At 47.8% G+C, this 12,452-nt stretch overlaps 1 protein-coding gene across 9 annotated transcripts in view; it reads right to left on the bottom strand.

Moving 5' to 3' along the window:
* Nucleotides 1–12,452, bottom strand: part of Ccdc136 (coiled-coil domain containing 136) — a 31,214-nt gene that overhangs the window by 2,717 nt on the left and 16,045 nt on the right. The window contains exons 8-18 of one of the 9 annotated variants that reach the window (XM_041675639.1): nt 12,145–12,285; nt 11,669–11,827; nt 11,028–11,198; nt 10,496–10,681; nt 8,853–9,047; nt 8,186–8,410; nt 6,361–6,873; nt 5,780–6,001; nt 4,535–4,816; nt 3,663–3,959; nt 1,887–1,993 (exon numbers count right to left, since the gene is read on the bottom strand). In XM_041675639.1, the coding sequence (XP_041531573.1) occupies nt 1,892–1,993; nt 3,663–3,959; nt 4,535–4,816; nt 5,780–6,001; nt 6,361–6,873; nt 8,186–8,410; nt 8,853–9,047; nt 10,496–10,681; nt 11,028–11,198; nt 11,669–11,827; nt 12,145–12,285 (2,493 nt within the window). In that variant the 3' untranslated portion in view covers nt 1,887–1,891. Of the gene's footprint in view, nt 1–1,886; nt 1,994–2,383; nt 2,519–3,662; nt 3,960–4,534; nt 4,817–5,779; nt 6,002–6,360; nt 6,874–8,185; nt 8,411–8,852; nt 9,048–10,495; nt 10,682–11,027; nt 11,199–11,668; nt 11,828–12,144; nt 12,286–12,452 lie in introns of those variants that run through there. The other 8 variants (XM_041675637.1, XM_041675638.1, XM_041675641.1 and 5 more) reach the window with 8 other exon arrangements.

Here is a 12,452-nt window from a genome sequence, read left to right as displayed (position 1 = left end):
CACTTCCTCAGAGGGCTGCTGTAGGGATTAAGTTAGTCCATATATGGACTGTGACGAGAGATGAGCCTGGCACGCAGCATACAGTACGTAAGTGCATGCTCTTTTTGTTATTCCTATGATCTTAAAAACTGAATTTGATCTATTTTGTAACTTTTAAAAATATTATTTATTTTTGGGGCAGATTGCGCACATGGAGGTCAGAGGACAACTTGTAGAAGTAGGTTCTCTTTTTCCACCAAGGGGAAGAACTTAGGCAAGCACTCCTGCCTCCGAGCCATCTTTCTGACAGGCAATACGGCGCTTTACTATGGGAAGGGCTGGGCAGAATCATTCTTTATTCAGTTTGAAGAAATGGAAATCTAAACCATGGAACCCTGGAACAAAGCTAACAGGAGGAAGTAGACCCAGTCAAGCTCCTGTCACTTGTCACTGACTTCTACCCAATGGTGCCTCGAGATCTGGGCAGAAGCTGTACACTGGGGATTTGGCCAGAGCTCAGGGCACAAATGGCTCCCAAGAGAACCCTTAACCACAGTGCCTTCCCTGCACTCTGATGGCGCATGGTGGAGCCTGGCAAAAGGCTGTGGCTGAATCCCTTGTCTCATTCCACAGGGACTTCAGAGACTTCTGGAAGTATGCGTGGAAGAACAGGTGTAAGGAGAGGTCCCCGTCACACGAAAGGAGCTAAAGGCTGTCATGGGAAGTAAATGAACAGCCTAAGAGAAAGAAAAGAGAAAGACTGGAGGCAGTGGACTGCGAGAAGATTAAAGAGGGAGGAAAATAAACCAGGAGGGGAGGCAAGCTGGTTCAATAGGTAAAGTCCCAGAGTTCCATCACTGGTTCAGACAGGGCAGAAGAAAAACCACAAGACTCTGAAAGTTGTTGTCTGACCTTCACACAGAAGCTCACCAAATAAATGTTATATATATATATGGAAATGGTGAGGGTTGTCACCAACGAAAGCTGTCACTCTGGAACTTTGCATTAAGCCAGCTGTATTTATTTAAAGAGGAAAAGGAGAGAGAGAAGTAGCAGAGTCTGACGAGGAAGTCAGAATAGAACTTACAGGTTCCAGGACGCAGGTGGAACCACAGGTTCCTACCTTAGACCATCAAACAATCTTCATCCTAAACTGGAAATTCTGTCAACAGACCAGATGACATGAGCTAGGCCAATGGAGAGGTGCCCAGACCACATCAGTCTTGATTCCTGAGAACATCTGCATCTCTACTCATTAGGAACTTTCCACCAACATCACATCCTCTCCAGAAGCCTGGCTTGAGAAGCCACTTATAATGGAATCTGATCCACCAAAAGAATGAACACAACTGTACATAATTTCCTGGGATTTTGTTGTTGTTTTTCTGGTAAGCAGAAATTCTAAGCTAGAGACCTTTTAAGGTGGGAATACATACTACGGCAGGGATTCAGTTCTACTTCTACCACGGTGGAAGGACCAGCTGAGGGTGCTGTCATCCAAGTGTTCCTGAGAGGATCAGAAGGATCACAGCTCTTTGGATCCCCTCTTACCCATAAGCACAGGGAGTAATTTCTTCTGGGTGGGAACATTGGCAAAAGCTTGTCTCTGGGGTTTAAACAAAGACAAAGCTCAGGCCTGCCTTGCAGGCAAACATCAGCTCATCAGAAGTAGCTTGGTAGCTTTTTTTCTATAGCAACAGAGATGTGCCGAGGACAGAAACTCAAACTGTGCCTCTGGTAAGCATCCCAACCACCTGAGCATTACGTACATCATGACATGCTCAAGAAGGCTTGTATGTTTTGCACCAAAGTCAGAAAAAGCCAGGGCTACACCTCAGACCTGAGCATCGCCTATTGTGTCATGGGAGGAGTAAGAAGATGAGGGGAAGAGGAAGCCATACCAGTACCTGGGTTAGGACGCTGTCTCAGCCCACCAGCACCAGAGCAGAGCTGATATGACCACCAGGCCTACAAGAGGCAAGGAGAATATGGGGGGATCCGGGGCAGGGGATGGCTGCAACATGTCAAATGAGAAGCACAGGAGAGACCGGGGGACGCGTGGTTGTATGAAAAGACACAAACACACAGATCCGACAGATAATGAAGATGAGAGAACAAAGGGAAAAGAGAAAAGAATCAAAGGTTAAAAACCACATAAGCTGGAGCAATGGCATTTCTTATCTGCTCCCAGAGCCTTGAGAAGAGCAGAGGAGTTCCTCATACAGGAAGCCTGCCAACAGTTGCAAAACTGAGTTAAGCAGCAGACAGGTCCAAATTAGGTATCTGGACCAGTGTCCTCTCTAGTCATGTACAGCTCATGTCTTGTCAAGCAGAAATTACCGGCACCTAATCATCTTCTTGAGTCAGACACTCTGGACAAGTGGAGCTTCAGAGAGGACAGTGGGCTTCCTTACAGGAATCAGGTAGATACTTTTTGCTGGATAACTCCAAGAAGGGCCAGCCACCTACCAGCTTTACTTTCCTTCAGTTTTAGAAGTATGCACAGCTCTGGTTCCCAAAATCCCCTAGGAATCCAATGCTTTAGGAGACAAAATGTACCACATCAATCTAACAATAGAGGTTAGAGAGAAACTGAATTTGTATGTAATAATATGAATGCCAGTTGAGCTGTCTGCAAAACATTCAGGATCCACTGAGACAAAAGGGCATCTACATATGTAGACATCAACAATGCATTTGACTTTGAAGTACAGAAGTCAAGCTTCGATTTAGAAAAGTGGTCCTTGAGGTCAAGTCTCTGAGCTCTGAACCAGTCTGTGGTAGAATATAAGTTCAAAAGAAACATTGGCCTGGGGAAGGGCTACAATTACTCCTGTTTCCATCCTAAGTAACAAGTCCTTCACCTCACGGTTAACAGGGAACTGTATACTGGATCGTGAACCAGTAATGCAAACCCAACTGCTGGAAAGTTCCAGATATCTATAAAGTGAGTGGGATAACCTAGCACAAGAGACATTTTTCTGCACTGTAAACTGGGCTGATACATACCAATGGAAATGTGTCAGCTGCTAAAAGATGGAAACACTTCTCTAAGCAGCTGTTACCTCTGTTATCTGCATATACTCCAAGAACGAACCCCCCCCCCCCCACACACACACACACTCTCTCAAAGGCCCAGGAACTAAAGGCTGAGAGCAGTGACTGGGAGCAGACTGGTCAGTGTCCCTGCTGTGCAGACTGATTTTGAGCATCACCCGTACACTCCAGAGGCCCAACTCTCACATTCTATGATATGCAGAACCTAGTGGGTGATACAGGCCTACAAGCCACAGCACTAACAAGGGTTAGCTCTCACAGGGTATCATGGGAAAAAGAGGATGAAGTGATTTGCTGAGGCTAGCAGAAATGAAGAAGGGCTTACATCATCAAGGTCCTCTGTGTCAGGGAGAGGAATGAGGGGACACTGTTGACAGAGGGAGGTGACTGAGAGCTACACATAGTGTAAGTGACCTTGGTTCCAAGAAAAGGCAGTCATTGTGCAATGGAACTTGTCTACACCTGTCATTTTCCTCCGCCAGCCCCTTCCCATTCTCATACCCATGCCCACCACATAGTCTGGCCTCCACTCTTGTAGAAGTGTACCCCTGGCAGGGCCAGTCCTGAAAACCAGGGCACCTGAGCCCCAGCTCATCCCCACTCGATCCAGCCTTGGCTGTGGTTACCTTTTTGCTCTCAGAAAGCGTAAGAGGGTTGCCTTCCTCAGCAGCCTCAGAAGACTCCTCCTCCTCTTCATTGTCTTCCTTATCCTCCCCTTCTCGGTGGTACTCTTCGTAGTCCCCATCCTCCTCTTTTACGAATGCAGGCTCTTCCCTATGGTCTGGTGGCTTATTAGCTAGTTCACACAAGTCTTTCTTGTCTTGCTTTTCTTTCCTTTTTGCCTCTTCCATCTCTTTTTCCTCTACGGCTATCTCATCTAGTTTCCTCTGGCTGGCCTTGTAGTACAGCACCACCTCCAGACTCTGCGGGGTGGAGGCAGGGTGGGGCGGGGCGGGGCTGCTGTTACCCATAAAGAATCTTACCCTCAAGACAGAAAGCTCTACTTGTACCCTGTCAGACTTCCGGTGTGCAGGACTGTATTTGGGACCACTAGCTAATCTTTCCGAGAGTGTTGTGGAGAGCAGTCACATTTAGTATGTTAAGCCAGCACTTCTTGTTTGACCATTAAGCCATTTTAAGCAATTAATGATAATTCAAAATTCTTGGGCTCTGCTCCTTAACTGTTGCTTCCTACCCTTCCTGGTAATGTTTATCACACCCAGTCCTCTTGAATAAATTCCTTTCTCTCTATCTAGTTGGTCTTTCTCTTGATCATGTGATGGCCTTAGGTAGGTGAAAGCGGTTGTGCATTCTCCCCATAGCACCCAGAGAAGTGATCAAATGTAGAATTATACAGACAGAACTCCTGCAGACATCAGTGGTACCAAAAGCCTTCCTCAAAGTACCTTTCTTGTCAGGAATTGTTAGTGGGGATGATGTTTCTTCCCGGGGTCTCCTCCATCCACCTGCCTCTCTGGCTACTAAGGCTGCAACTCACCTTTCTGTTGTCAAAGCTGCCGTCCAAGCTCTCTGAGCATGCCTTGCTCAGCTTCTTGTTTTTCACGCCATTGGCATTCTTGTTCATGTTCTTATTGCCATTCTTCCCCCTGGCCTCGGAGCTAATAGAGGACCTGCTCTCTTTGAGCTGGCGGAGTTCTTCCTGACAGCACTGCAGCTGCCCCTCCAGCTGTTCCTGCACTGCCAGAAGCCGCCCCTGCTCATCCATGCTAGCCTGGTATTGCAGCTGCAGCTCCCGCAGCTTAGTCTGCAGTTCTTTGATCTGTTGGTGGTGGGATTCCAGTTATCCATAGCATTCCCACCCAGTCAGCCCAGGCCCTTAAGGGATCATTGCCTTGCAACTCTCCCTCCTAAAGCTCACAAGGAAGTGGACAATAAGAAATTCAATTAGACAATGATCTAAGCAGTTTCACAGACAGACAGCTTCCCCTAAGTCAAGGTACTAGAAGGTCTACATCTAGGATGGCAAAAATTAATATTAAATCAATAAATATTATCACTATGTTTTTTGATCATGACCTGTCTGGGGAATAACCACAGGACTGACACCACTTCTGAGCCTCAGGCATTTATTATTATCTCATTCTTTTTCCAAGAACTCCTACATCACCTAGTTCATTTCTCTAGTAGATAATTACTTGGGGAATTATTGCATATACCTGGCAGTGTCCTGGGCACCTGCACCTGCCTTCTAGTAATACATACTTATAACCCTGTTCCCTAGTCTCAGGTTTTGCCTTCCTGAGCTGATGGCAACATATGGTCTGTTCAGTAAGTACCAATCAGACTAGGCTCTCGTGGCCATTACTTTCTGGGTCTGTTCCATCTATCCCAGGCACACATGCAGGGCCCTCCCACTGGACAGTGAACCATGGTGGGTCAGAGTCCTGTCCTTGAATGTATATAACCTAGTTGGAAAATAAAAATAAAAAATAAATAAATAAATAAACACAATGAGCTAAAAATAATCAAAGAATATTGGCAAGTAAAAAAAAATATATAGCTCCATACAAGTGCTCTGGGGTACAAAGTAAGAGAGAGAACAGAAGCAGCAGAGGGAGGAAAAGTAGACTGGCTGGCCAGTATGGAACTGCAGTGAGCACTGAGCACTGTCCATCAGATGCAGCAGACTGCCCGGTCTCCTGGGATCTGGCTTCCCGGCACTCCCCTCCCCGCCTTGGTCTCTAGGGACTTCCTGGGGGAACTCTGCCACTGGCACTGGTACCTCATTCTTGTCGCCCTGGGGAGCTGTGGGCTTCTCAAGGCTCTCCATGCACTCCTTCAACTCCTTCTCACAGATCTCCAGCTCGTCCTTCAGCTCTCTCTGTTTCACCAGCAGCCTGCACATCTGCTCCTGCAGCTGGCAGTGGTCCTCCTGGCTCACCTGGTACAGGGCCTTCACTGCCTGCAACTTGGTCAGCACCTTGGCCACTGTTTCCTCAAAGTGCTGCAGAGAGTGGGGGAGCAATGATGGCACCCCAAGAAGCATTTGATCTCTGCCTTGCACTTTGCTAGGCCCTTCCCTGGAGCTGCCTAGGCAAGACTGTATTTCCTCCCAGAAAGAACATCCTGACTATGTTCGAAGTCCTTAACCCTAGGGCCTCTGTCCGAATCAGGCCACCTCTGTCAGGACTGAGGGAAGCAGGACAGCAATGAGCAGAAGCCTTACATACTTCAGGAAGTCTTCCAGGCCAGCCCTGACCCTGCTACTCTTTTACTCCTTATGCCCTTCCTCCCCTGGTAATGTTTCCCTCAAAGACAGAAACCCATCTTCCCCTACCTGACCAATCATCTAGCAATGGTTACCTCTATGTCTTCGGGCTCAGCTGGGTCCTCATCAGTGCCATTGCTAACGTAACTCTTATGAAGGGTTTCGGAGCTAGCGGCACTGCCATAACTCTTCTTATAGGTAACACTAACACTCGTGTTGCTGGAGAGGTAGCTCTTCTGATAGGCCTCATTGCAACTGGCACTGCTGTCATAGCTCTTGAGGAAGCATTCATTGCTGGCCTGAGAGCTCACATAACTCTTTTGATAGCATTCATTGTCCTCGATGGTGCTGTCATAACTCCTGTGGAAGCTTTCACTGCTGGGGGGCATGCTGCCTAAGTTCTTCCTGTAGGACTCAAGACTCATTTTTATGGTGGGGGACTGAGTTTGGAGCAGCTGCATTTCTTCCATGCAGAGCTGTAGCTCAGCCTGCAGCCTCCTCCGCTCTTCCAGGAGCCGCCCATGCTCCTGCTGCAGTAGCTCCTGCTGCTTCTGACTGCCGTCGTATAGCCCCTGCAGAGCCTGCAGCTGGTCCATAAGCACCTTGGACTAAGGGGGAGGTGGGGGAGCAGGAGACATCACCATTACTCTGAGACATTTCAGTCTTTAGCTGCCTCTCTCCCAGAGCAGATGTGAGTGCCCACCCGAGAGAAGCGCAGACACACACATCTCAGTGATTTTAGGGCTCCTGTTTCTGCTGGGTTTGTACTCTGGCAGCATAGGTGAGTCTCAAGCACACCCCGGCTCCCTACCACACCATCTTTTTAAATCAAGTGGACCCACGTGCCTGATCTTTAGGCTCAGTTATCTCCCTTACTCTTTATGGTCAAATCAGCCCAGCTGGGAATGTGTGAATATGGATTCTTTCCTTGGAAGATGCAGGCTTGGAATCAAGGTCTAGCTACCCACTAGTCCTTCTGCCCAGATTCTATATCTGACCTTGAGGTATGTATTCCAGGCCCAGGTGATATTCAGCATTAGATACAATTGATTAAGCGAACAGTTTATATCTGGTTTTCCAGTCTCTATGTTACCCAGGCTTTCCAGCCTGGATATCTGACACCCCTGGAACGATCAACCTCCCTGCCCCTGTCCCTGTGTCCCCAGTTTGAATTTCTGCTACTTTCTGGTTCTCCTCGTTCATGCAGCCTCAACTGAAACTGTCCACCTGCTCTGTCTACGTCAGATCAAATTTATTCCCCAACTCAGAACAGACTTGTATGGAGATTTCTACCTATTTTTCCTCATAGGTATGACCACCTGGTAGTGCTTGAGAAACACTGGTTTTCTGTTAAGTCCCTGTGACCTGGCTTGGATAGTATGGTCAGTACCATGAACCTGTCTGTTGCAACTGCTTTCTTGGAGATGACCGGGCCCCTATTTGTTTGTGGAGCCTCAAAGTGTTAAACACTCAGAAAATGGAGTAGACTTTCCAGGTCATACAAAAAAGGCAATACATTTAGGACCAGTCCAAAGGAACCAAAACAAACACTGAATTGATCCCATGCATCTTGAAAATGCCTTGTTGATGGGACTGGATCCAGTGGTCAGACAGACTTCTGGGCTTCTTAACTCTGTTCTAGATGCTGATTACACTTCAGCTCTTCAAGCTGAATCATTCTATAATTCCAAACATCAAACCAGAGTGTGTGCCTCTGCCAGAGATCCTCAGGGCATCCAAGTAAAGCAACAACTTACTGGAGCCTGCGGAGGACCCTGACTAGTGAAGGGCGGGGCTTTAGGCTCAGCCTGCTTCCTATCCCCTTGGGCCTTCCTGAGTCAACTCTTCCTGAGCCCCACTCCTCCCTCGCCACACAGCGGTACCCACGAGAACCTTCTCCCTTCCTTCTGCTGCAGTTACCTTATTCTCACAACTGGAGGATTTAGGCCCTTTGGCATCCTGAGGGTTCGCCAACACTTCCTGGAAATTAGACTCTTTGAAACCTCGAAGTTCTCTGTGTGCTTCTAACTGTTCCTTTAATACACTCTCTTGATTCTTTATCAGTTTTCTCTGTTCGTCCTGCATGCTTTGGTAGAGCAGCTGCATTTCACACAGGTCTTGTAACTTTGAGAGCAGCTCCTGACTCTGAGTAGGGTGAGGAAGGAAAAGTGATGACTAGGGGAAGCACACCACCTAGGCCCCATTCCTGTTGGGCTCCATCTCTTATTGATTCACCCAGTCTTCCGGGCAAAAGGGTTCTTTCTACGGAGCTCTGCTAACTGAGTAAAAAGATTCATATGTGTGGATAGATTTTCCAGTCTACAGTGTGATTCTCAGGTGCATCCTCCAGATGGACCAAACAGCTAAATATACAATGTTGCGCAGATTTCAGAATATAAAACACATTTTAAGGTTTAAAGCCCTTATGCAGAAACACCCAAATCAGCTCTGTGGGGAGGATGAAGAGAAAGGAAGAAATGCTTGGCCAAGAAAGGAAAATGCTCACGTCCCTCCCACGGGCAGTTACACCTGGACGCTTCTTCAAGCAGCCTCCCCTGATCAGTGGTCTCACCCTGGCAATGAGTACCTTCTGCAAGAGGCCACATTTGGGCTGTGGGAATGTGAGCCTGTGCAACTCTTCCTGCAGCTGGCCCTGCTCCTCCTGCAGCCTCCTCTGATCCTCCAGGAGTTCACACTGCTCCATCTGCAGGTGCCCCATCTCCTGCTGGCAGGCTTTGAACTTGTCCTGCAATTCTGTCAGTCTGGATAGCAGTGCATCACACTATGGTGGGGAGGGGGCAGGGCAGGGTTACCATGTAAGGCATATTTTGGGGGCTGGCAGAGCACTTGTATGCTCCCAGCCCCCTGTGACGTACTAGGTCCTCTCTCTTCCCTGGTCAGTCACCTTGGACTGATCACCCTGAGCGGACCAGACCTCTGTGCTAAGGGGAAACCCCACTGTGTAGTCTGGAGCAGTCTGCTGTGCTCTCAAGTTTCATCTGCCCTCAGAGGTGATTTGAGAAGCAGTGATCTCAGTGTCCTTCTCTGTTCTCTGGCCCTTTCCTGTGACACTATCTCCACATCCCACACTATAGGGAATTCCAGCTCAAGCCACTCTGCTGATTGTTTTTAGACTTAATTTATTTTCCTCATCAATAAGAACTTAATTTTGACCTATTTTTCCCCTTACTTTTGCTTCCCTTACCTTTACCCCCACCCCCACTGGAAACTGAATGTCTACCTGTCGGTGAGCTGCATCCCCAGTCTTAATCACGCTGTAAAACCCTTAGAGAAGATATGAACTATTGCTAAATTCGGTTAAGACTACATTATCCTATGATTCCCAAAACCAGATATTTTAAAATCACATAAAATCTCAATGATTTGTACACTACCAGATCTCCCACTTCCTTTTTTAGGGGGTGGGAGGTGTTCGAGACAGGGTTTCTCTGTGTAGCCCTGGCTGTCCTGGAACTCACTCTGTAGACCAAACTGGCCTCCAACTCACAGAGATCCACCCGACTCCTCCCGAGATCTGCCTCCCGACTGCTGGGTTTAAAGGAGTGCATCACCACTACCTGGCCAGAATTTATTTCTTAAAGAAAGTGAGACAAAAATATTGTTCTGTTACAAGTCAGGTATGGTGGTTCATGCCTGGAACCTGAGCAGCTGAAGAGTAAGCAAGAGAACAGTCACCAGTTCACGGGTGACCCAGTCTACACAGTGAGACTCTGCGCCAACCCTTCTCTCCACAAAAAAGTTTAATTGGAAGAAAGCAAAATTCATGATTTGAGAGTTTACTCCAAAACCAACTACATACATCCTAAAAGAGCATGGTTCTTCTAACAATCAGCACTCTGGGTGCAGACCAGACCCCTAAGACCATCACCTACATCCTGCTTCAGACTCTGGCCCTATTCTTTTTAGTTTACATAGACATATGGGTCTATGTGCATGCTCCTCCCTATAAATGACAGGACATCAATACAGTTATAATACCAATACAGAAATGTTTATATACATGGGGTTATAGGAAAACGGATGTTCACACTGACTGAAATCAGACGCACTGATCTACTAAGCTATGGCTCTTTCTCAAGTCAAGTTCAAGACTGCCTTTGTCTTCTGCCTTTAGTTGGGTAACCTCAACCCTTTGTCTTTGAACCTCCTTTCTCCCAAGCTGGTAGAAAGACGCTCCCAGACGCACTCAGCACTCTGAACGACAATTACCTTGTTGGAACAGTTTTCCTCGTCATCACAAACAGGCTGGCTGGTCTTGAGTTCTGATAGCTCCTGCTGGCAGAGCAGGAATTCCTGCTCCAGCTGGTCATACATGTGCTTCCGCCGATCCAGCTCATCTTGGCTGGACTGATACAGTCCCTTCATCTCCTGAAGCTGAGCTTGCATCCCTGTATTCTGGGTAGGGGAGGTCAGCCATCATCCTATGAACATCTACCACCTCACTCTGGATCTGTCCGCCCCTGACATTCCCAAGCCTGACTTCATCCAACTAGAGAGAATCAGTGAGAACCAAACAGACCTATCCCTAAGAGGCTTGAGAGATTGCATCAGGAAAGAAGCAATGGGATTCCTTTCTGCAGCCTGATCTTCTGGTTTAAAATAAAAGGAGGCTGTGGGTATCTCATGGCTCTAGTCCACCTCACTAACAATTCCTCCACAGAACTTCTACCAGGCCCATTCTGTTGTCACCCTCACAGAAGATCTGGTCTGGTATGTGCTCCTGGCCTAGTCCTCCTTTTACCTTATCATTTTTCTCTCGCAAGCAGTCCACCACGCCTCGGAGATGATGCAGCTCTGTCTCATGGCACCTCAGCTTGTCCTGCAGGTGATGCTGCGTTTCCAGCAGCTTTTCCTTCTCACACACACTGCTCTGGTGCTGGGCCTGCAGCTTCTGGAGCTGGCACCTTAACTCCTGCATGCAGGGGGCTTTGGGTAGTGGTGCTGGGTTTTGTGAGTTTGCTCTTGTCCTAACTAAGCCACCGACCACCTTAGAATCTCTCTCCTCTTTTACCTGCCACTTGTCCTCCCACCTATGCAGCACTTGAAGGAGATAGTTATCTTTTTGGCTTGTGTGTTTGTTTATAAATAAATGTAAACCCAATCTCATGTAACTGGGTCTAGCCTCGAACTCCTGAATTTTCTGCTTCTACCTCCTCGGTTCTGTCATTATAGATGTGCTCCACCACACTAGGCTTAAAAAATGTTGTCTGCTTTTGCTTTGTTTCAATGCTAGGGATTGAACCTAGGACCTCATGCATGCTAGGCAGACAGTCTACCAAAAGCCATTTCCCCAGTTTTGGAGTTACTATTATTTACCTTCCCCCAAAGCCTCAGTTCAGTGCTCTTGACCCCTCACTGTCCCTTCACCTTTGGCGCTGTTACCTTCTCACTTTGGCTCTCTACAGGTGTGCATCTGATGACTTTAAGCTGGCGGAGCTCAGTCTGAAGCTGCAACTGCACCTTCAGAAGCTCATTGTGCTCATCCTGGCTAGCATCATACTTTTGCTGCAGGGCACAGAGCCTGCTCTTCAGTTCCTCATTCTGCAGTAGGGAGGATGTGGGTAAAGTAGTTATTCTCAAGAAGCAGAGGACTTTATCCAGGCCACTAGGATGCTTTTCTTGAGCTTCTTGAGAAGCTCTCTGGATGTATGGCTGGGTGTCCTCAGTGATGAAGACACTCAACAACGCCCACCTTTCTACACGCCATTCTATGTGGCTTCTCTCTGCAGGGGCTTTGGGTGATGATGGGCTCTGGCCATAGGTAGGAGTCAGCAGAGTTTTCAGCCTCACTCCTCATGTCTAGCCTCCCTGGAGGCAGTGACTCTGAGCCTTGCTGCCCTTCCCCCAGAAGTGTTTACCTGGGCGACGCTGTGGGAGGTCTGAAACCGAAGCACCTCATTCTGGGCACACTTGAGCTCCCTCTGCAGCCGCTTCTGCTCCTCCTCACTGACCCGGCGATGATGCTGGAGCTCTTCCAACTCACAACACAAGTCCTTACACTAGGTGGGAAATGGAAGTGGGGCTGGTGTGTGGTAGATGGCACATGCACACTAAGGACAGGGAAAATAGGTCATTCCTTAGATTTGAATATAGTCAGGTGTCACATAACAAGGTAGACTCATGCTCAGAAAGTTGTCATTAAGCCATTGAATCATTGTGTGATCAT

This window comes from Microtus oregoni, unplaced genomic scaffold (genome assembly GCF_018167655.1).
Source record: "Microtus oregoni isolate MIOR12 unplaced genomic scaffold, Mior012 000026F_ref0000081, whole genome shotgun sequence".
In the NCBI taxonomy this organism is placed as follows: domain Eukaryota; kingdom Metazoa; phylum Chordata; class Mammalia; order Rodentia; family Cricetidae; genus Microtus; species Microtus oregoni.
Note: the sequence above shows the minus strand (reverse complement) of the source record. Positions and strands in the feature narration are given on the sequence as shown.